The sequence below is a fragment of the Rhipicephalus sanguineus genome, chromosome 4 (assembly GCF_013339695.2).
Source record: "Rhipicephalus sanguineus isolate Rsan-2018 chromosome 4, BIME_Rsan_1.4, whole genome shotgun sequence".
NCBI lineage: Eukaryota > Metazoa > Arthropoda > Arachnida > Ixodida > Ixodidae > Rhipicephalus > Rhipicephalus sanguineus.
Window position 1 is genome coordinate 42,360,851 of NC_051179.1, and position 25,614 is coordinate 42,386,464.

The 25,614-nt window shown below is 45.5% G+C and overlaps 1 protein-coding gene across 1 annotated transcript in view; it reads right to left on the bottom strand.

The window, feature by feature from the left end:
• LOC119391157 (phospholipid-transporting ATPase ABCA3) overlaps positions 1-16,185 on the bottom strand; it is a 75,640-nt gene extending 59,455 nt beyond the window's left edge. Inside the window, exon 1 of the mRNA XM_049415169.1 lies at positions 16,054-16,185. Within this exon, the coding sequence (XP_049271126.1) occupies positions 16,054-16,185 (132 nt within the window). The remainder of the gene's footprint in view (positions 1-16,053) is intronic.
• Between the last annotated feature and the right edge of the window lie 9,429 nt (positions 16,186-25,614).

Sequence of the window (25,614 nt, forward strand, 5' to 3'; positions counted from 1 at the left end):
TTATAATTAGTGGAGACAGGCTGTCGAGTGGAATGGGAGCAGTGAAGTTTTCCCTGCGAAGAGCGCATTGCCGCTTTGTGATTCCCAAAAAGCTGCCGCTGGTAACTTATAAGCAGAGTGATGAAATCTGGCCAATGTCGTTGGCGGAACAGGAACCGAAATGCTTAATGGTGCAACTGCCATTTTCTTTCGAGACGCCCAGAATGAGCGAGTGTCGTTATATCAACCATCGATCGACTTCGCTCAGTGTGTGTGGGCTATACTTGAGATTATAGCACGCGTGGCGCACGTAAGTTAACGAATGTAGAATAACTTGCGCTACTACAGTGGTTGCCTTAAACAGTGACGTCATTCTGGTCGTCTGCTAGCTGCGCTCATTGGCGCTGCGGTTTCTGTTTCACCGGTGAAAGGGCGCTTCGCAGGAAGGATTTCGATCCTCCAATTTGACCCAACCGCCTGTCTCTAATGATTAGAAAGTTAATTAATGTAATTTTTAATTACTGCTGTAATCGACGTATCAAACCACCTTAAGAAGTTTGCCGCTACAGAAAAAACAATTATTAAGGCAGCAAGCGAACATCCCATTTCCCTTATTTCTGACGATTTTCGGACACATTTCTTGAAACACCTTGAATATTTACTCCTTGACATTACTTCAGGCGAGCGCAGTACATCAACGTAAACACGCGTAATAACTTATCTGCATATTTACCACTTAAGTTTAAACAAGGAAGAAGATTGTAACTCTTGACTTCCCACTGTCTTCTATGCAGGACGCAATGTGGGAGCGCTGTGTTTACTTCTGTGAGGACAAGGCAGGGGGCTGGGTCATGGGCTTTTTCGAAAATGGTACCTGGTGCCGTGTAAGTGAGCTTTAAATTTTCTTTTTGTGACAACGCAATTACGTAAATCCAGCGTGAAGATTGTTGTGTGTCTTTGGGAAATTCGAAAATGAAACGTCACTACGCCTTGTAAGTGCAAAATCGTGTGCGCAATGATAATGTTAAAAAAGAAGAATGTCTGTAACCTTTGACCTGATTGTAAAGCAAGACCTTGATGTTGTAGATGTTGTTTGTGTTTGCATGACTCATCTAGCTGTAATTTTCTTCTATGTGTAAAAGTTTACGTTCCGCGAAATGTAAGCTTCACGCGGACTCAGTTTTGAGACGTCGTAATAGCTCGTTAATGATTTCTTTCCTCTGAGGTGAGTACGCACTCTGCACCTGCATGTCACTATTTATTTCTGTTCTTGTGCTTGTTCGTATTTATCATCGTCATCAACCCGCTTTTTAATATCTGTTACAGGACAGAGGCATCTCCCAATGATCCCTAAAGTGGCCTTCCTTGAACGAATTGACTTTATTTCATGACTGCAAAGTTCCTAAATTTCATTGGCTTCGTTCTCCCGTCCCTCGGTGTCCGTTCGGTCGCTCTAAGTGACCACCGATTACTACTATTCATCACGTGGCCCGCACAGGTCCATTTTTCAAGCGAAGCTTTTGTAATCACAGATGTCAGTGACGGCGACGTAGTTCGCGAAAAATCCGGCGCGGGCGAGTGTACAGAAATGCGGGTGAGCACAAATGTCACCTCGAAGGTGCGCCGGCCACATGCGTAACTGATGCTCTCTCGATCGTGGACTCGTGGCGATCAGCCATTTCTACTATGGCAATCTGATCTTTTATAGAAGTCACTTGTCATTTCACGTTGCCACATTTCATTGTTGCCTTTGATTCTTGTATTCCATTGTCTCACACATGACCGTCGTTGTTGCTTGTAGCCACAGAAGAGTTGCGCTGCTAAGCACGTGGGTGAAAGTTTCATTCCCGGCATGGAGGAAGGAAAAAAGTTAGTAGGAAGCAGTATGATAGATAGATAAATAGATAGATAGAAAGAAAGGAAGGAAGCAAGCAAGGAAGAAAGAAAGAAAGAAAGAAAGAAAGAAGGAAAGAAAGAAAGAAAGAAAGAAAGAAAGAAAGAAAGAAAGAAAGAAAGAAAGAAAGAAAGAAAGAAAGAAAGAAAGAAAGAAAGAAAGAAAGAAAGAAAGAAAGAAAGAAAGAAAGAAAAGCAATAGGTCAGGCACGCACACGTCAAGCTTCGTTTGCCCCCATTTGCCCGAGAGGGGAAGGGCTCCCAATTTTTTTCGCTTAATATCAGCTAGAATTATCGACCTAGTTGTTTGTAATTGACATTGTTGCTTTTCTATATCATATTAATTGTGTTGTTAATGAGCTTATGTGTAAGTGCATGTAAAAAAACATGGTTGATCCCACCGTTATAGGAGGTGGAATGACACGAAAGTAACGTGTGTCCCTACAGAAGTAGTTGAATGCTTACTGTACATTGATATCAGAGCGTGCACAATGTCGATTGGCGTTTGGCAGCTATAGACGATTTTCCACAGCTGGTTTGTTCAATCAAAACTAGATGGCGCCACCGCACCGTGGCCTTTGGCAGCGCTGCTCAATATGTCTCCATCCGCGTCGCGTCGTCTGCTCGGCGTTCCCATAGCGTCTGCGCGCAAGCGAGTAAAGCAAGCAGACGGCAGCGCCGGTAAAGTAAACATGGCGGCATCTGTGGACGCAGTTTCCTTCCGCCTCGAATTTATCACGTCATCGTCCTGCGCTATGTGGCCCGTAAGTTCAAATCCTAGGCATTTACTTGCTTTATATTCGCGTCCTGAAGCTTCGAGAGCAATGTACTCGTTGGTATTTTGCAGTGTTTCCAAGATTCAATCTCATATTGTCGGAGACAAGGCTTAGCAGGCACGGCTAAACAAACACAGCTGATCGCAACAATAAAGACAAAGCATACCTGACGCTTTTTCTCCAGAGTGAGCTGACACAAAGCGATGGCCGATTTTGCCATTCATTTATTGCTGTGAGGACAGTGGGCGAGTAGCAAGCGCGAGTTCGGATCGAAGCGGGCTGTCGCGTCTGCATGGGTGCTGCCATGTTGGCTTGTAACCCCAGCTACTGGCGGTTGCTTATACAACAATTAAAGGCATACACCATAAATACGAAGTAGATTAAACATATCACTTATCGTTGTGGCGTGGTACGTACCAAACAAACGCAAATGTCTCAACGTTTTCAACTTTGAGGCGATTACATGTAGAGCTATGTTTTGCTGCGCAAGCATGTGACTTGCTTACACCCTGCTACAACCCGCTTGTGTGGTACGGCCACGGCCGCTTCGCTGGCCCAATGCGTTGGCTGGGGCAAATGGCTAGGGGAAGGCCAGTTACGATCACGTGATCAAACATGGCAGCGCCCGTGCGCCGCTGCGGAAAATCGTCTATAGCACCGTTTAACGTGGATGCAACCACGTTGACGCTCGGTGGTACATCTCCATCGCGACGACTAACGTCCATGAACAATGATTAAACAAACCCTTGTGGTAGCTTAGTAACGTTGAGAGTGTAATCAGAGGAAGCGGTGTGACAGCCAGAAGAGCGTTGCTGATTGGACGCAGACTTTGGGCTAAGGTTGCCATCCCGCGGCATGTTAAATAGTTATTGTAAACTATGGCTGGACTAGACGGAAACGCAACGCGCGTTGTCCCCCCCCCCCCTTTTGTACTCGGCCGCGATTTTTTTCTGGGCGAGCGTAAGCGGGGAACGCGGTGTTACAGCTATACGAGGCAGGCGCGCGTCGCAGAGGTATTTGTGGTACGGGTGGATGCTATGAGCGAGGCCGACGCTTGAGCTAACGCGGCGACCCGCGATGGGTTAAGGCGTTGACAATATTGCACTTCTCCTAGTGGAAACGCGCCGAATGGGACGGACGCGTAGCAACGACGCGTGGCAGGTTCTAATCGCGGAGGCCACGGTCACGATGCATTACTTCACTCTAGCGCTCCTAGCGGGCGACACCACACCGCCGACCAAGAGCATTGTGAGAGTAAAGTGTGAGATATAAAAGGTGCGTTTGTAAAGCCTCCCGAGTGTGTGATCGTGGCAGAGTGGATAGCGTGCCCAGTATCTGTTGTCGCGGACCGAGAAGTCGTGGGTTGGACTCCCGTTGTTGGTCCTTTTTTTCTTTGCCATCTGGTCGTGCGCTTTTTTTTGCGACGTCTTTCCGTGACGGAAATACGTCACTGAAGTCTTCGTAGACCCCGGTATAAAACACTTTCGTGTTAAAATATCTGTACGGACTCTAAACGTGGTAACTTTTGTGATCATCCTGTGTGTATTGGACAATGCCCTTACAGGTATTCTTTATACGCCAGAGATCGTACGTGCATATAGTACTTCTTATTATCTTTTGACAGCGGAGCTGTTTAAGCTCGGCGTTGGTCCGTGACGGGTGAACAGCAATGATCACCATGAAACTGCACACGCTCTCTTCGACCTCTTCTTCCTCTTCATCTTCTGCTTCGCTCCCAGAACACGTGCGCCGATTTGTCTGGCATGGGATGCAATAACTCCGATGGACGAGAGAACGAGTACAGAGAGAGAGAAAGAAAGCAAGGAGGAGAGAGAGAAAGATAGAAAGAAAGAGGAACAGTAAAATTTCTTGGCGAGGCACGATTCAAACCCGCGTACCAATAATCCGAAGGCGAGCATCGTAGCCACTCGGCTATCTAGGCACGCTAGCAGAGCAGAGTTGTATAGTATAGTATGGCAAGGCGGTGGGAAAGGTAAGTGTGGATGAGGAGGAGAGATTGAGGGTGAGGAGGGACAGGAGGAGGAAAGAGAGGAAAGCATGGCATAAAAAGAATGACAAAGACAGAAATATAGGGAAATATAGGCAGAAAGAGAACGAGAAAGAGAGATAATCAAAGAAAAATAGAAAGAGAAAGAAATAGGTAGAGTGAGAGAAAAAGAAATATATAGATACAGAGAGAGAAATAAATAAATAGGATTAAACAGACGAAGCAAAGACATACAAAAAGCAGAGAGGAGAGAGAAAAAGAAAGAAAACTCAAGAGACACAAAGCAGGCCGCCCAACTCTGCACTTCTTTTAGTCTAGGTACCACTAGTGCGAAGCTGCCTTAATTTTTTCTTCTTTATAATTCTTTTATTCTTTCTTGTTTTTCTTTTTTTTTTCAACATTAATATCATGACGATGAGATTGCCGGCTTTAACGTAGCTTACCTTACCATGATTTGCATATATAAATAAAAAAAAATTAACACCCGTGTTTGTTCTCTCATGCATGCTGCTGTCTTCCGATACCTTAAAGCAGTGGTTCTCAGCCATGTATGTTTAGGCGACTCCTTGTGGACCGGTGTGAGTGATGAGGGACCCCTTGCAGTAAGGGAAGGGGGGGGGGGGGGGGCAAAGGGGTAAACTAACACAACTTGCAGCGTAAAATAGGTGCATTTATTTCTGCCTGGCGAAGAATGGCCAAACTAAAGTGCCACTTGCGCCAATTCTATTTCAACAGCTTGTCAATAAGTTGTGCATTCTGCAGCCACATTCAACCTGTTTCTAGCTATGCTTGCTCTTCAAATATGCAAGTCTGGAAAAAATATCCTCACGTGCATATGAGAGAGAGAGAGAAAAAAAAACTTTATTTTTAAAATCAGTCAATTACGTCAGGCATTGCCCGTCGCCCCTAGCCGTCGGCCGGAATCCCTTGAGACACGGCAGCAGCAAGGGCTTGACTGATGAGGTCCCGCTGGACGTTGGGGTCTGGGTTGCGGAGCAGGGCCTCCCAGGATTCTAGAGTGTGGGAACCATCGTTCTGACTAGGACATGTCCACACCATGTGAACCAAATTCGCTGCCTCATCACAAAATTTGCACTGGAACCGGAAAACTTCTGGGTGCCACTTGCTGTAAAGTACGGGGTTTTGAAAAACCCCCGTCTGTAACTTTCGCCACATAACCTCGTCTTTCTTATTGAGCGATCTATCCGCACCTGGCTATACTTGCCGATTCAGCCTGTAGTGCGTTACTATTTCATGATATGCGAGAATATCCTCACTTCTTTTTTCTTGTAAAGCTTTTTTTGCAGTTTTCTATGACATATGCACGCGAGGTATCTCACATCAACCTCGCGTGCATATGTCATAGAAAACTGCAACAAAAGCTTTACAACCATCTCATGGAGAAGGAGAAACACAAGTAAGCTCCGTCGCAATGCAAATTTGTTATGCGGCGAAGCAAACCAAAAATCAGAAGGGGCCATTGTCACGGGACATAATATACCTCCAAAAAATGCGTTTCTTTTTTTCTTTCGAGGAAAGGTTTTGCGGACCACCCCCGAAAATGGCTTCGCGAACGCACTGGGGTCCGCGGTCCCCCGTTTGAGAACCACTAACTTAAAGTTACGCCTATTATTTCCGTTTCATCGCACGATGCGGTTTTTTCTTATTCTCTGAGTTGCAGCCCCGTATGTTAGTACTGACATCATACAATTACTGTGTACTTCCCACTTTAGCGACAGCGGCAGATCGTCTGTCATTATTTGGCAATGTCTTCCATGTGCGCTCCAGGCAATCCTTATTCTTCGGTCAACTTTGTTTTTATGAGTAGGCTCTCCGTTTAGTAATTCTCCTAGAGATACGTACTCTCGCACAGATTATAAATGATGACTGCTAAGTGTGAATTTCTGTTCTTTCGCCAGGCTACTGAACTTTACCTTTGTTTTCAGCCTATTCATTTGTAGCCCTACTTTAATACCTGCTCGGTTTAGGTCTTGAATAATTTCTTGTAATATATCGCCATCACTGCTGAAGAGCAGCACTATGTCTCCAGCAAAACGTAGGGGGCTGAGATAATCTTCTTTAACCTTTATTCCTAATTCTTCCCGATCTAGTCATTAGAATACTTCTAAGCATTCAGTGAGCAACACTGGAGCGATTGTATCTCCTTGGCAGACCCCTTTTCCTATCGCTATATATATATATATATATATATATATATATATATATATATATATAGATATATATATATATAATATATATATATATATATATATATATATATATATATTTGCTTTCCTTGTGGACAAGCAAGATATAGCTGCTGAATCTTTGTAGATTTTGGCTAATGTATTTACATGTGTTTCAAGTATTCTTTGGTCACGCAATACTTCCAAGACCGCTGGTATCTCTACCGAGTCGCACGCCTTTTCGTGGTCAATGAAAGCTACATAAAGTGGTTTGTTGTACACAACAGATTTTTCAACTACCTGATTGATCACATGGCTGTGATTCATTGCAGAGAGCCCCTTTATAAAGCCAGCTTGCTCTCTGGATTGGTTTGGTCTCTGGAGCGTTTCTCTTGCCCTGTTTTAAATTACCTTCGTAAATATATTTTATATTACTGAAAGTAAACTGACGGTCTATATAACTCCTCGAGTATTTTATGTCTCTCTTCTTGAGTATTAATATAACGTTGTAGTTTTTCCAGCTCACTGGTACACTTGAGGCCTTAAGAAAGTACATGTAGAGTGCCGCAAGTTTAAATATCAAAGCCCCTCCATCTTTGATCAAATCAACCAATATATTGTCTTCTCCGGCCGCTTTTCCGTTGGGCATATTTTGTATAGCCTTTCTAACCTGATCGGTAGTTACATATAGAACTCCATTGTCCTGATAGACTGTCCTATGATTAAAGGTTCGATGACTGACCAAAGAACTGTACAGTTCTGGATATAAGACCTCTGCCACCGTCACATTGTTATCGAAATGGGTAATACCACTGCCCTGCCTATCTTTCGCTGCGCGCATTTGGTCATTTCTATTCAGAGTCTTCTTTTAGCTGATTTGATGCTGGCCCCTTTTATTCCGGCTTCCGCTATCTCATTGGCGTTGTGTATTGTATATCACTTATTTTCCTCTTATTGACCAGTTTTGACAGTTCAGCAAGTTCTCTTTGGTCTCTTGAGTTGTACATTTTCATAAAAACAAAAGCTATCATGCCTTGTCGTTTCTTTATTGGTTCATTTGCACCTTGAACGAGGTCGCCCATTACTTGTCTTTGTGCTTTACTCCCAACTTTAATCGCTGCTTGAGAAATTAGTCTTCTTACGGTTTCGTTCATTCGGTGTATACTGTCACCTCCCTTTTGTAAAGAAGTGCATTTATTGGCAAGGTAATCCTAAATTGATGTGTTTCTACCTTGACAATTTAGGTTGGCCTGTTTGTTTTTTTTAGGTGACTAACGTTGCTCTTTTTCTCTTCTTGCAATATTACAACGCGCTCATATATCTCTGCACTCAATCAGATGACAGCGTTTTGTAAATATAGGAACCTTTTTTTTTCTTTTTTGCAATATTATTGTAGACTGAGTGCAGCTTGCATGGCTTACAACGTTTTCCGGAGCTTAACGCAACGCGCAGTGGTGACGACTGGTCTACATATATCTACCTTCAAAGCAACCCAACCACGATGTACACATAGCGAAAGCATGACGCTTCGTACCATTCTACCTCTCACACAGCATCAGAATGCCATAGTCACTTGTACGTTTAATTAAAAAGAAACCTCTAATTTTCCCTATTAACTAAAGAAAACAACCTTCCGCGTCAAATGGACGCGGAAAAACCCTCTCTGTACCCTTACTTTTTCTGAAATATTTTGCAGTGGGTGTATTCGTTAGCAGAACAGCATTGCCCTTCGAATATTGTTGGCATGTTAAACGTGTGTTATGTGCACATGCACCTTCCTATTTCATGGGTGTTCAGGGACATAAACTTTAAAGGCGAGTGAAAAGACGTACGCATTTCTTTACCAGCTCTTTGTACTAAGTCATTGAAGGTGATATTATGTTATAAGCCACATGCGATATTGTACATTTCGGTTTTGAACATACAAAAATAAACAGAAACCATTACGTATTCACATGGACGCATGCACACAGGCATGCTAATACGCTACCATGCATGCACACGAATATTGCTTACAGCGAATTATCGTTATGTCAGACCTTCAGATGGTCAAAATTGCCTCGTCATCGCCATTCCACGTTCACTATGACGCGCCCAACTTCGCATTCACTTTGTTCTGAAGAAACTGAAATGACTGTTTCTTATTTGAAATGTAGGTGCTGCGGTTACGAACATCACTTACGCTTAATCATATAATTAATTCTCTTTTTGCCTTTGTTCTTTTAGTACGACAACCACACAAAGGGAACGTGCTATGGAGGTTACTGCTATGATATGCAGTATGATGATGCAAGTGTTCCTCGCACCACAGACTCAGGTAGAGTCAACACAAAGAAAAAAGAGCAAGCAGACGGTGTCCGGCACTGAGCCCACGGCAACGGTGGGCTCGCCCACTGAGAAACCAAAGGAGGAAACGAAAAAGATGATGAAGGTAAGGAAAAATGACGAAGAGAATGGAAAGGAACAGAAAAAGAAGGAAAAAGAAAGCGACAAGGGAAAAGAAAAGGAGAAAGTTAAGGATAAGGAAAAGGACCAAAAGAAGAAGAAAGAAAAGAAAAAAGGAAAAAAAGAGGACGAATGAGACGGGGACTGGTGACCAAGAATGGTAGAGACTAACCCTTCGGCTTGTTGTTCTGGTTATAAAAATAAAACATGGTTTGAACAACAAAACGAAAATGAAATTACTACTGTTGTAGTGTCTTCACTCAACGTAGGTTGATATCCATGGTTCACAACCTGAGTCCAATGGCAGGGACATAGTAAACTCGCATTTCTTCAATGAAGCCGCCAAGTCACATTTCCGAGCCGAAACAAGCTAATAAAAGCTCATTAATGGGCTTTTATTAGCTTGTTTACCTTTATGTATGTCATCTGTTCCGTCAGAGAATTCTCTGACGGAACAGATGACATACATAAAGGTATTTGAAATACTAAACAAAGAAGTAGAGAAAAATTGTTAAACAGAGAATGCCACTGGAGCCAACGTTCCTACAAGAGAACTTGTTTCAGTTAGGTTCTCTCTTGCCGAAACTTTGCTCCAGCGATATTTCCTGTTCAGCGATTTTTCATCGCTGCAAGCCTGAATTTTCTGCTGAACGTGTTTAAACAAATTAGCAGTTCATTTGACCACGACTTCCCAAGAGTCGTTCGATACAGGTACAGCCCCTACTATCTGGCGGAAAAGTAAGATCGTCATCGTCTTCAAGAACCGTAACATGTTCTTCCCAAGCGACTATCATTTCATTTCCATCCGCAATATTTGCCGTAGTATTATAAAGCATATAATCTATTCTGAGATAGGACGCTCATTTTTTGTCATCCGTGAACTTCTTTTCCCTCCAAATGAGCATGGTTTTCTGCATGGTCATTCTTAAAAAGACAGCTTGCTCTTTAAGCTATTCGCTCGCGCCTTGACCGAAACATAACCATCAACACCTTGCTTTTTGACTTTGAAAAGGCCCTTGACTACGTACCTCACAATGACGTGCTATTAAACTATCATGCCTTAGTGTAAACCAGCATGCTTTCCAATGGATTCGCGAACTTCCGTGTAACCGCCATCAACAGGCAGAACCAACGTTACTAGATACATTCAGTTGTCAAACTCTCCGCTGCCGCCATACTCCGCAGGTGGCACCATTTCTGTGCTTGTCGCCAGATGGCGGGACCGTCGCATCGGGCTCCAGCCGGCGCGGTGTCGTCTGCTCAGCGCAGGCGCGTTTTTTCACTTGATAGCGCTAAGTGTTTTTAAAAGTTTTTTTAGACACTTATCCCCGTATTCAGAAACGCTCCTTCACTTGAACTTGACTTGCCACCGCCTTCAACGCGTTTCGAACGCGCTGTCTTTAGGCTGTGCCAAGGCAGCACAAACGCGTTTCGAACGCGCTGCCCAAGGCGGTTGCAAGTCAAGTTCAAGTCGAGGAGCGTTTCTGAATACGGGGGTTATGCGTTCATGGCTAGCAAACATGGTACGCTCTATTACATTAAGCACGGGTGGCATGCAACATTTTTTTTCAAGTACTCATTCACTTCATTTCAAAGCAGATCGGACGGTATTACCTCACTTGTTTATTTATTTTGAATACCTGCAGTTGTACATCCTGCAGGTATTTATACATACATGCACTTATGCTTTTAACAGCTATACATCCACAAAAAATTATCCACATGTGCATCCCAGTTGCTGACAGTCTCCTTTTCACAGCAATTTAGCACGCTTTCTTGCTTTCTTGCTGGCGAAGAAACTTCGAATAGAAATGCATCCGTGTGGTCAAATAAAATTTGATGATTCGCGCAATTATATAGCTCCTCAAAATGCTCTGTGCAGCCTACCCGAGTCAGAGAACATCCAGACAGCTCTCCAATTATAGTCCAGAACAAATCTCCGAACACTTTGTTACCATTGGTCCTTTTTTCAATTATACGTTCAATGCCGCTAAGCATAGATGTCAAAGCACCTGATGGATGCTGCAGTGCACCAGACACAAAGGATCGCATCTCTGTTAAGGCTGCTGCTGCTGGTACGTGGTTATCAGATATACAATTGCAAGGCAATCTTCACAACTGGTGAACTTTCGCGCCTTCTTCACGACATAACCACCAAGGTAGTACAGCGCGCTTGCTTTCGCAGTCGTGCGGCAGTAACTGTGCTGAAGTGTATCAGCTGTCATTGGCTCCTGCAATTCTATCTGTGAAATGACCTTGCTCAGCTCTTCCTCCCGGGCTGTCAATTCCTTGTCCGCACGTGGAACTGCTTTGTTCCAAGCTGCGCGAAGACTCACGTCGGTCGGAGCGTAGAAAAAATGTCTGTCCGAGCTGCTTGCGTCCTTGCGGTATCCGCTCGCGCACCCTGGCACGCAACAAGTTGGCATGGTTCACCCGAACAGACGACACATGATGCGAACGCAGTATGAAACGCCACCACAAAAGCTGCAGAAGGCAGATAGAGAACGCGAACACGCGAACAGACGACACATGATGCGAACGCAGTACGAAACGCCACCACAAAAGCTGCAGAAGGCAGATAGAGAACGCGAACGCTTGTGCAGCGTTGGCCGGCGCGCGCGGTATTTTGAAGCCCGATGCGACTGCAGCGCCAACACCTAGCAAGTGTGGTGGCGGTTCCGCGCAGTACAAACAAGTTTGAAAACTGAATGCATTCTAGTAACGTTGAGGCAGAACAGCACATCGAACAGCACACTTTTGTTATTTTTATGTAACTAGTCCATTGTACTCCACTGCCTTGCACAAGCCGGGCCCTAATGCCTGGGAACCTTTGAGATTATTTTAGAATCTTCTTATAAACTTGAGTGCGCAAACGCGAACAGTTGAGCTTATCCGGTTAACAGCGATAATTAAGGCTCGAAGTTCGACGTCGCATGTATAAATACCGACGCGCCTTACCGCAGACCAGATTATTGACGGCCGACGCTCTGTTCGCCGCTATTAATGTAAGCGTGTATCGCTTGTAGTTTGACTTCTCGTTTACTGGGCCCCGTTCACCCAAATAAAAAGTTTAGTCTTGAACAAGCCGACTGCTGCCTTGGTGACAATATTTTTTTCTTAAGTAGTGCCCATGATCGGAGCGATCTTCTTGTCCCCTTCGCCTTAATAACATATCACCTCCTACTCATGTCTGCCATCAAATAACATTTCACCATTTAACTAACAGATTCAGTACTTATTATGTACACCACTCATATAATGGCGCACATTGGAGCCATTGGGACGAAATAAATAAATAAATAAATAAATAAATAAATAAATAAATAAATAAATAAATAAATAAATTTGATTCTTTGTACCTTCACCCATCTGAACATGATTTCATATCTTCGTGTATCTAATATACCATCATCCTTGTTACACGTTTTGGTTTAGAGCTATTGTTGTGTGCGCATGTGCGGTAAGGTTGCCTTGGGCTTATAGTATATGAATTGGCGTATGAAAGAATAGAGGAATTGTTAGTCGGCGCTTGCGTCGTACATTTCTTTTTATCGTGGGTGTCTTGTGCGTTTGCGCTGTAATTTTCTCCTGAGGATTCTGGTCACGGTGTAAAATTGGGGATAGCTTGCTTGGATGTCACGCATCGAAGCAAGCATTTCTCGATCACGTTTACATGAACGGGTCAGTTTTCTCTGCAATCTCAGTAGGAGCAATGATTATTCCCGCAAAGTCTGTCAGCATAAAATTATGGACATTATTCACATCATCGACGGCTGCAGAACTCGCCGCCCTCCGCGCTGCTTTAGAGTTCGTCGTCGAAGAACCTTCACAGGCATGGCCCATCTTATCTGACTCCAAAGAAGCTCCTAAATTTCTTATGGCGCCATGTCGTTATGGACCTAATTAGCAATTAGTTGTTGATAAAAGACTTCACCGCCCTGGAATAAAAAAAAACACAGCTCAGTGTATTACTGAATACAAGGCCATTACGGTATTACGGTGTAGCGGGAGGCAGAAGAAAAAAATTACACCATCTCCCACAACGTGGGAGCGGCCCGCTTCGGGCTAGGAAACTAGCACGATCTATTGGACCTCAATAAAGTTATTTCATCCATTCATCCCACTAAAGGGAACCATCTGGGGATGCGAATCAGCGCTGGGTGTTCACTTGTGTTTCCATTGTTGTTCCATTTGTATGTTTCCGTGTATGTTTCATTTCTGTGTGGAATTGTGTAACGTTGTGTACCGCTTATGTTACCCCCCAGCTCGATGTTTCCGTTGCGCTTCGGCTTCGCGTTGCCTCGCAGCTTCGAGATTCGCTTGCCGGCATTGCCGTTTACGTTCAGCTTCGCGAGCGTCCATAGCGCCGTTGTGAAGGAGAGTGTAACGGGAGCGAGCGTGCGCCGCATTATATACGAGCGCACAGCTGTGGCGAAGAGAGAGAAACGGGAGAAGAGAAACGAATTAGAGGCAGCGCTCACGCCACTTCCTTCACCCCACCTCCTTTCACCTCCTTGCACTCACGCGAGGAGAGGGGGAAGAATTGGTGCATGCGCAATGCGGAGCGGACGCGTGAGGGAAGGACGGACACAGCCCCGAGCAAAAGCTGCTTCGCATCTAAAAAACGATGCTGCTAGATTGAGTTACAAAAACCAACTGCTTTATTCCGACGCCCAAGCGCTCGCTCTGCTCGCGCCTCTGCTGACTTCGTTGCCGTCACTGCCTCGGTACGCCACCCCCTGTCGCATGCTGGCGTCCTTCAAGAAAATAGCGAAAATGTTTCACGGCGAGGTAAAATGCAAGAAGTTCTCGGCCAAAAACACTGTAGCACGTCTCGGGACCGGACAGCTTCTTCGAGAAAAATCCGAGGGGTCTCCAATAGCCACTATTGAACTGCTGAAGAACTCCTCCAACAGCCACACCAGAAGCATCCACCTTAACCCTTTCAGCCCTGGATTTTTTATTTTGGTCGGGGACATTTTTTGTGTTTCTTTTCCTAAGAGTTATGACCTCAGAAGACCACAAACGAAAAATTGAGCCAGCGGTGCAATTATTAATGGATTTACAGACATGACATCAAATTAGGTCATCAGGGCTCAGCGGTTGTGAAATGAGGAAAATGGCATCTTTTTTCCAGCTATTCACTAGAGTACACAAAATGTGAAGCACGTCTGATTTTTCAGTGTGATACTCATTGAAATAGCTTCGGTACGTCGACCCGAAAATTGCACTTAGCCGCCTCAGCTGACCCGCCACGGCGTCACCCATGACTTCGGTCAAGCTTCTTCTTCACTACGGCTCCCAGCTCCGCAAGCATGTGACCATTTTGGTGTCAAACGCAGTGGGCATCATTGAAGAAGTATTCCCCTAAGAATGAACAGTTTTGGTTTCATTTCAGAGGTGCTAGGGGAAATGTTGTGTCATGGTGTCAATTGACACCGCCAGGGCCGAAAGGGTTAAGATTGGTTGGGGCATCATGCTTCTGTTACTTCAGACAGTTTCTCCTTTATGTGAAAGAAAGGTTGTTCTGCGGCGTCTGTCCAAGTTGGTGTTGATGCGGCTAATTTCGCGTGAACCTGCAGGTATTCGAGTCGTTTAAGCGTTGTGGCAAAAGAAGGCATGAAATGCCTGTAGAAATGTACTAAACCGAGAAAACGTCATAGTTGTCGGATTCAGTTAATACAAGGGTAATTTACAATGGCTTGAACCTTGGCAGGAAGTGGCTCGGTGCCACCACTGTTTACAACATGTCCAAGGAACTCCAGAGATGCCACACCGAAATGGCACTTCTCTGAGTTAATCACAAGACCATGCTCTTGAAGTTGGTTGAAAAGCAAACGGAGATGTTCGTGATGAATTCCCGTTGACGACCTGGCTACCAGAATGTCATCAGTACATGCGAATACAAATGGTAACCCACGGACGACAACGTCAATAAATATTTGGACTGTATGCGCAGCGTTCTTGCGGCCAAATGGCATTCGGATAAATTCAAACAATCCAAAAGGAGCTTTAATGGACGTTTTGGAAATATCTTCCGGAGCCATGAGAATCTGACGGTATGACTTTCCCAGATCAATTCTGGAAAATATTTTTGCTCCGTGAAGACTGACAGTAAAATCCTGAATTTTCGGCAGGGGCTATCTATCGGGGATTTTGGCTGCGTTCAGAGCACGATAATCTCCACATGGACGCCAATCGGCGCTTTTATTTGGTACCATATGTAGAAGTGACGACCATACGCTACATGAAAGACGAGCAATACCAATCTCCAGTGCGAATTCGTTTTTGGCTAAGGTTAATTTCTCTGGTGCCAGGCGACGAGGTGATGCATGACACGGGCGGCCTCGAGTGATGTGATGTTCGTCGTTATGGCATACAAGTTAGTCCAGTCAGGTGAAATGTAAGGGATGGAAACTCGTCAAGTAATGCGGCGTAGGGCTCTGGAACAGCGTGCAGTACTGTAAACGCGAATGGCTCTATGGAGAAAACTACGCCAGACACTCTTGATCCGGGGGTGGAATCTAGTATCTATTTCTTTGCCATGTCGACTAGGAGGACGTATAGTGCGTAGGAAAATCGGCACCAAAATATAGTGTGACTGACAGAAGAGACTAAAAAAAATCCACCTGAATGTTATTCTAAGTCCAATATTAAGCGTGACGGACCTGCGAAAGTATACGTCAATTCTGCTGCCATTCACTGCTTGTAATAGCATGATTGGCCTACAGTGTCTGTCTATGCACCTAGCGGGTAGCACGCTCACCTCTGCGCCTGTGGCGATCAGCAACAGCAGTCCACAGATGGAGTCTTGAACAAAGAACAGGGGATTGGGAGACAGGCGGGAGTCACTCGTCGCCGGTAGTGGTTCCCGGTGTCGTTTTCCGTCCAGGCGCATGGTCGTGTGCAACGCCGCACAGATTGTACAAAACGTCGGTGATACCAGCAGGGCGGCGGCGATTCTGAAGAATGTCTCGCTGGAAAAGAATGGCGGAAACGCGCTGGCGAATCAGGTCGAGATCGGCTGAAGCGTCGTCCATCTCCGATGTCTCTCACTGAAGCGTCGTCAGTTCTTGTAGTGAGGTTGCTCGCTCTGAGATCTATGAGCCGCTGAATGTCGGCTCGAATGTCAGTGATGCCATTTTTACTTGACGAGGAAAGATTCCGTGTTGACGACCGACTTGTGGGCAACGTCTCCGCAAGCGTGGCAGATATGCGAGTCTCAGAACTTGTAGCAGCTACGGATAGCTGAGAAGGCGCTATTTCGTATACATGGTCGGCGAGGGCGGCCAGAGAAGATAGGTTCAGCTCGGACGCTGTTGTCAAAACCATCTGAACCATGGGTGGTAAACGCTGAATGACCAGTTTCTTTAGTAGAATGTCGGCAAAAGATGAAACTTGAGCGCCGAGGAGGGCTTGCATCTACCTGAGAAGCTGTGATGGACGGCGATCTCCGAGCTCGGCTGATGATAGGAGCATTTGCAACCGCCTTCGCTCTTAAATTGCCGTGCGCTCAACGATTGCATTCTTCAACGTGTCGTAGGGCGTCCAGCTTAGTGGCGCCGATAGCATGTCGCGCAACTCGAGCGCAAGATCGTGGGGCAGGGCACCAAGTAAGTAGCCATACTTTGCTTGCTGTGAGGCAACGTTAGATACCTGAAAGCTGGCCTCTACTTGCATAAACCAAATGTCTGTATGGTCAGGCCAGAACTGAGGCAGCCGCACTGCTTAGTGGCCCATCGATGGTAGCGTGGATTTGGTTGAGTCAGTGTTTGGTAGTGACCCGGTGGAAACTTCTGGGACGTTGTGTTCCATGGTACGTAGTCAACAAGGAGGTTTGAACCTCCTTGGTAGTCACCACTGTAGAGGGAGACAGAAGAAGAAAGATGGTGCTACATTGAGTTACAAAAACCAACTCCTTTATTCCGGCGCCAAAGCACTCACTCTGCTCGCGCCTCCGCTGACTTCGTTGTCGTCGCTGCCTCGGTACGCCAGCACGCGACAACGGTAACGGCCGTGCAGATGCGGCCGCACTATCTCACATGACGGTGTCCACTTTACAGCTATACCGTTCTCCAGAACACGCATCTGCAAGGTTTCGTTTGCTGGCACGTGAGTTCACACTTGCGCAGTGGAACTCGGCGGAATTCATCAACGCTCGTCCACAAAGCTTGGATTCCAATCTCTAGCTCCGTTTTCCGTCAGGAATATCTGGACCTGAGGAGACGCTCCTGTGCCACCTGTGGCTTGGCTTGGCCTTCACGAATGCCTGCTCTTTTCACATTGAAATGGCCAAGAATTCTACATGCAATAACTGTATCTGCGAAGAAACGATTGCCTATCTTCTCTTTGAGTGTCCCCACTTCAGTGCGCCAAGAAAGAATTTTCCAATGCATTAGACCAATTTCATAATCGCCCTTTGTCAGAAGAAAGGGTCCTGGGACACTGGCCGAGTCCATGCTCAGCACAGAAGGCGTTGAAGGTGTTGTTGCGCTTCTTAGAGGACCCCTCACTTTTTGTGTTGACTTTCCTGTATAGGCCGGCAATTCTGACCGATTATTAGTGGCGAACGTTGCCTTTAAGATGTTTTAATTTGGTTTTAAAGTCAATGGGACTGCTCATCTGAGCTGGCAGCACCTCGCGACGCCGCCACTGGTATGATGTAGATCGAGGCCCCATGTGACGTTCCACGAGTAAAGCAAGTATTGTGGACGTCACAGAAGATGTGCGGGGCGCACACAATACCACGACTGGCACCCGGCGAGGGCTATTGTTCCTCATCACTCTCGTTTTGTTGTCGGGCTGCTCTTGAGGTAGCTTTCATGAGGGGACACACGCTTTTAACTCATACTAAGGCACCCACATCGTTTCAGTCTCTACCGCGTGCCAGGCCACGATTTGAAAACTGCGCTTTCAACGTCACCAGTGCACGGGATCTTTGGCACCCCCCCCCCTTTCCCCCACCGGATGGGGTGCTAGTTTCTTATGATTTTTAGGCGGGCGTTTCGAAGTGACGTTAAAATGGTCACAATTAATGGCGCTAGCATTAATTATACGATACGTTAGAGCACTTACGATTTAATTTCGGTATTACCAGACACAAAGCTAGAAATTTCAGTAAAATAGTCACAAAATTTCGCTGTCAGGGGTCCTTTAAGGACAATCGGACTTAGAGAGCGAATTTAAACAGCGTCGTAATCTACTTTCTTTTTTTAGTTTGTTTGGCTTTTGTTTAGCTTTCTTTCTTTCTTTCTTTCTTTCTTTCTTGCCTTATTTTTTGTAGCGTTTCTTTCTATTCTCTTTCATTCCCCCTTCCTTCTGCGCAGCGTAGCCAGACGGTGTAAAAACAGGCTAACCTCCCTGTCGTTTTGCCTGTTCCTTCCTTCCTTCCTTCCTTCCTTCCTTCCTTCCTTCCTTCCTTCCTTCCTTCCTTCCATCTCGGTCCCGCTGGGGTCCAATCTCCGAAAGTAATGCCTAACGCACTTTTCTCGGATTCATCACTAAATCGACAGTGACATTTTTTAAACTCGGAATTCACATACGCGGTCGTTGTACAGCATCTACATGAACGTGCGAAGACCAGCTGTACAGTTAGCGAAGTTGAGTGTTCTGACAGGGTCTGCAAGCGTAACCTCCGCCAGGCGACACACGTAGTCTGGGGTTTCGAATAAGGCTTTCAAAGAGTTACAAACCTTTGAGAGAAAATTCTGAAATTATGTATGACACGAAATATGTGCACGAATTAGTAATGTGCTCTTCGAGTGCTTTCTAGCGTGCCGTGTGATGAGTGATGAGTGCTTTCTAGCGTGCTGTACTTCGCTATAAATCAGCTTTACGGCGAATAACATTCTTTAGCTAGCAAGCTGGGTGTTTTGTTGTTTACCCAGCAGCCTTTGTCGCTTTTCACTTAACGCCATCATCAAATCAAACTCATCACATCAGCCCCTCCGATTCTTTCAACACCGCCCGGTGGCGCTGTCCTCCTCGCGCCCACCACAAACATCATCATCATCATCATCATCATCAACCACCGTGGCAGAAAGGACGCAAACGCGGCAGCCACGTTCATTGACTATAAATGAAGCGGCGATCGGAAATCGAAAAAATCCCGAGATGTTAAAATGAGGGCTACACTGAGATCATGCTAAATTACGCTTAACAAAACTTTAAAAGTGTGGAGAATAGTCGGCAATCGCCCCTGTGCCGGAATTGAACAAAAAATGGCAGGATATTCCATTCGAAATGAAAAAAAATCGCTCGATGGTATTTGCACGATCACGCAAATCTAATTATACGCAAATAAGTTCACTCTCCCCGCTTGCTAAGCGTACCCGGCGTTAAACTAAGCAATCGGCACGCGCAGCCAACCTGTATTCCACTTGGAGCAGGAGACTTTCCAGCTATTCCGAAAAGAAGTTTCAGTTTTCTTCGGCATATTAATGCGCCGTTTGGTGTATGTTGTGATGTTTCACTTGTGCGGTTTCGGTTGCATAATGTGACAAACACGCGCAGGTGGTATGGCATGGGAGGTTTCGTCGACGATACATGGAGTGCTCTTGTTGGGTATACAGAATAGAAACAAGGCGGAATTGGTCTACGTTATAGCGACCCACGATTCTTTCAAAAAATTACAAAGCGTTGCCATCGTATCTTGTTCACTTTCTCTTGTGCGGACTTTTTTTTTTGAATTGCCACTTTGTGACTCCAGAAAGGTGATAACATCTTCCAAATCACACTTGGTTGCCATACGCCACGTTTATGCCACCACAACTCTTCTGGCTATATGGTCAGTGCTTTTCAGGATTTATAAATGTTACTAAGATTTATCTTACAATATTTACTGAAATTGCACTCATTATGGTTAGATTGATTACATTTTGTCTTAAAGGGACACTAAAGGCAAATAACAATTTATGTCAGAGTGAAAGATCTATGTATGACAACGTCTAAAACGGCAGTGTTATCAACAGCAGTGCCCTACTTACCGAGAAATTAAGCTAAATGTATCAGACGATGAGCGCCACAAGTGGGACATTTTGGAAGTGATCCCGATGACGTGGGAGATCTGAATACAATTAATCACTCGTAATCAAACTAGCTGCAATAAAAAAAGAACCTTCCGTGCATCAAGAGACGTAATAAAATGCTGTTTGTTCGTTTCTGTTTGATTCACGGAAAAAGAACCTCTTTGGCGTTGCCATGGGGAACGGCGCGCGTGGTTCAAAAGTTCCGTTTTCGCCGAACTGCGCTTCGTCCGGCGCCCTGCTTCGGTCACGCGTTCGCGTCTCAGTGGTAGTTTCGGTATCGCGTACTGCCGAGTGTGTTTTGCACGCTCGTGAAAGTCGCTCTGACAGAAAGTTCGACAAAATGCCGCATGCATGTGATGTTGCCGCGTGCCCGAATGGTGCACGCCGCCAGAGCACGCCACCGTGCAGTAAAGGCGGGCAACGTTGGGCACGGCAACAGTGACGTGCGAAAAACCGCTTTCAGGCGGGTGATTTGAAGTGCGCTAACGCGATGCGGACCACTAAAACGTGATTTTATTTCAAGATAAGCACTTCTTGGCATAAAACTAGCACTACGAGGTTTCTGGACCGCTATTTCAAAAATCAACGTCGACTTAATATTTGCCTTTAGTGTCCTTTTAACATGATCTGACGTTTCCGAGAATATCATGCTTAACTGTATGTAGGGAAAGGTATTTGCCGATACGTGAGTGCAAGAACTGGTTGTGCCGTCTAATCTCTTGCGCAGAAGGCATGACTAGGTCCTTGCTTTTGCCTCAGCGAGTCTTTAAATTTTTCTTTTGCACCTGTGGATATTTCGTCGATATTTTTCGGGATATTTTGCTGGAGATATGCATTAATGTATTCTCACTAAATTTTTGAGCTGTTCGCAACCACCACAGCAAATCAGATTTTATGCATTGTGTTCTAGGAGTAAAAGGCGTTTTAACTTCGCTCCTGTAATAAAAGAAAATTTGGAAAAACAGTTACCATGAGGTCATAGAGTGACGATGAGATGTGTGCCGATGGAAGATAACGGAACAATATTCGAGGCTCAAACTTTGTATTTAAACGTGGTGTAACTCAGTTGGCAGCAGGCATTAAGCCGTTGCACACGTGCCAACGTGTGAGAAAGAAATGTATCTATTTGTGTGTGTGCGTTCTTGTGACATTCTGCTAACTTTTATAAGAAACCTTTTCTTTAGTTACCTTTTTTTGTCGATATGCTGGCACCGATGCTTTCCTAAACACGAAATGGCAAGTCACGATTTGAATGTCGGATGATTAGCTCCTAATATTTCTTTGCTCTTTCATGCCCAGATATATAAAAAAAAGAAGGCAGAGAAGTAGAGAGATTTCCACGAAATTATATTTTGCAGCGTACCAAAAAGCAAATTTTCATGTAAAGTAGCCGTAACAGTATGTTTCATCAAGTGCCTTGCTGCACTGATGTATTATCTCAAAGCATCTTTCCGTGCGGAGGAGCGCCAAATAGGGTTGGACACATCGCAGGGGTGTAAGCAAAGTTTGTGAGAATGCCAGATGACTTGTGAAAGTAAAGGACGATGCATAAGGTCAACTGCAAAGAAATAACGCAGCGGACATCAGTCAAGATTGTCCATAACGATCACCGCTGGGCATCGACGCCTCGTGAAAGGTCCATGCAAAATTTTCAGCGAACTGCCTTTTCACAGTGACCCAGTTTATCGCGTCATTCATCTGTTCAACTTGAGTGCGACGTGGCATGATACCCAATGGACAAACGGAACAGCACGGATAAAAGTGAAAGCACACGGCTTGTAAATCGCGTCAAGTAAACGCCAGAGGGTCTGGCGTACGCCTCCCTGCACGAAGGGTGAGGCGGCACGATGATCGTATTCTGTATTTTGTTGGCATTTGGTAAGAAGCCGAGACCGTCTATTCCTTACTTTCTTCTGCTGTATTTTCACGCACGCCCTAGGAAATTTTCGAGAAATTTGTGTTTCTGATTATTTGTATGGCTCGACGTATGTGGGACAAGGTAAGCTCGCGAACGAAATAACGCAAAGAGAAAGCTGAGCCTGGATACGGGGATATCTTTGTCAGACTTATATACAGTCTTGGCTTTGGTGCAGTCTTCATATGCGCTCGAGATTACTTGAGTATGTACCAACTTCTCGGGCAGTGCGTGTATCTGAAAAAATTGTGCATACCTCTGAAGTTTCATGTGCCCATGTTGTATACGTTAATGTGTGTCTAACAATAGTAATGTTTGTGAGTGACTGCCGAAACGACATTGCAAGAAGATGGTATGCACAAGTACTTGAAGGAGCACGATACCCATGGACAGCATTCTTCGGGAATAATCGGAAGGCTATAGGGACGCAGTTTTCGCGCATGTGTTCCTGCGCGTTGTCGCTCGACGTGGTTTGGCAGCGCTTTCCCTTTCTTTGAGCCCATACTGAGTCAGCGGTGCTTTTCTGAACCCCCGCGTCGCATTTGCTGAAAAGCGGAATGCAAGAAAGCGAAAAAGAACCTCCAGTCGCCGAGGCATTAAATAGGGGAGTGGGTGAAATTATCTTTTTAAAGGCAGAAAATTAACAGAATGAATCGGGTGGTATTTTGCCACATTAACGCCAAATTACAAATGTAGAATGAAATATAAACGTATAAATGAAGTAACTAAACAGCAAAAAATAACAGAAAATAAACAAAGTATGTCGCGCAATAATAGCGTCATAATATAAATATAAAAGAAATGTTCAAAAGGGGAGCAAAAAAAGAAAAGAAGACTGCAGGCGTCGCGACACGTGTGAAAAGATAAGGAAAGCTGTGTGGTGAAGATTTACGTAAGATAATCAGGTAGGATTATAAGAACGAAAATGCACATATGAGGAATTGCAAGAAAGGGAGTGATCTGTAACAGAAACGACGTCGGCAGGTTGGTGCATCGAATCGTTAGATGTGTGTGGTATAAAGGAATAAGAGATTATGTTTGTGTGCCATCACGATGACGTCACAGGGTGATGATGACTTTTTGCATCGCTCGTGTTGGCGCCCCCGACGGTCACTCTTCGCGTTTGATGAGGTGTCTAAAGCTTTCGCCCTAATATATATGAATGCTTTGTAACCGCGGTGCGGAACAAATGTGAAAAGAGAACATTTCATATAAAAGCTTTGTTCATTTTCGCGCTGTTTGAATCAAATCCTTCTGCAGTACAACATATAAAGCCAACACAGATAATTGTAGGTCACATATCAGAAAAATTGCTCCTTTGCGAAAATTTCAGGCAAAGCACGTTTTTCGCCGTGCGTCCTTGAAGAGGCCGCTAGAAATGTTCACGAACATTAAAAAGAAGACGCCGATGCTGCCCTACAACAGCGTTCTTGGGACAGCCGCAACCTACAAGAAAACTCTACGCTTGCGCTTCCGTTAGACAACTTCCAAAGGAGATTTTTCGCCCCGTCAGGTCAGCTGGTCACTCACATTCACACAGATATGGCTTTTCGTTTTCTTTTTTTTTGACAGGGGGGTGGGGGTTGGTATGGGACTCTCTAAAGCTAAAACACATGGTATATGTGCCTTATGGTAGAGTGTGTACCGCTATGTGTTTATTATACTGCTTCATCATTACGTGTTTCAGTGACTCACATCGCTTTTGGCCAAGTAGTGGACAAAGAGAATTGCCCAGACAAGCACTGGGACCCCAAAAAGGTAATGGCTATTGAATTTGGCTTACAATTTAATTTGATTTGGGAAGTGGTGACATGAAATGTAGGTAACATATACGAACACACACACACACACACACACACACGCACACACACACACACACACACACACACACACACACACACGCACGCACACACACACACACACGCACACACACACACACACACACACACACACACATATATATATATATATATATATATATATATATATATATATATCGGAGACGTTCAGCTTCACTTGTCCTAAACGCAGGGTCTGCAGCTGTTCGCTGCTGACGTTTGGCTGGGGCTCCGCGCTCTCGCAGCTCGGGCTCACTGCTCTTCGTTGGCGTGTGCCCTCGGCTTCGTGCTCACTGAGTTCTAGATCCCTAGCTCTTCGTCGACGTATACGGCCTCGACTTCGTGTTCCCTCAACTCGGGATCCCCAGCTCTTCCTTGAGGTACGGCTTCGGCTTGAGAAGCCCTCACGTGAGGATGTGCGCGTCAACGACGGGCCCATACTTGACATGCCTATACTTGCGTCCCATACGTCCCACTTGCGCCATTACGTCCCATAACGGGCGTAATGGCGCTAGCTGGGTTAAATTCGTCCATGTGATGACAACTGTGCAGCGTCGTTAAACTTTGAGGATCCTTTGTGCAAACTTGTGGAGTGTGCGAACGCACACACTCCGCTAGGACCTGGTTGTCGGCAACTGTCCACATCCATCGTACGCGAACGGAGTGCGCGCAAGTCAGCACAAGTGCGCATTACGTGTTAATCCCAAACCACACGTAGAGCAGTATGCGCTTCAAGCTACGCGTAGGAGCGATCTTGCCTTCATACGAACGGTCGAAGAGAGGTGACACGAAGATGTGCTGTGTCGCCTCTCTTCGACCGCTCATTTCTTTTTCGCGCCGTAAATGTTTCTTGTACATTGACGTACCAACTTGCCCAAACGCTCACTTACAGCTTCACAAAATTCAGAAGCACTCAAAGTTTAAATGTACACTTTATTGACTTAAAGGGGTCATGAACCACTTTTCCAAGTAATGATCTAATGGCCTCAGTATCGGAGTGTACTGCCTCCCGAATCGATTGCCGCAAAAATTTCTCGAATCCGTCAAGAATCAGCGGAGTTACGGGGGTTTGGCGCACGCTCCCAGCGCTTTCTCTCTTTTCTCGTGCCGACGAGCGCACTGGAAGCTAGACAGGGAGGGATGGCATGGGGGAAAGAAGTTACGCCATCGCGCGTCATGAAACGCGATCGCTCTCCCGCTGTGATTCGCTTGCGCGAGTGCGGCTACCGTGTACTGAGGAGTGCGGCGCCGGCAAGTGACGGCACCCCGCTGCAAGAAGCGCATCTGATCCGAACGCCGCTCTCGATTTACGTCGGCTATCGGCCAATAAGCATGCTATGTCTCTTGCGACGTACAGCGGACAGACGCCCCGCCCACCGACGAGAGTGAGAACCGGCCTCTGTTTGAAAAGAGGGTGCCTGGGGAAACGGCAACTTCGCGCTCCGCTTGTGGCCATTACGCGGCGCGCACGACTGTAATATTTGGCAGAGCAGTTCATAGCCGCGTCAGCTTTCCGCAGGATGTGTTTTTTCTATCAGCCCAAGGGG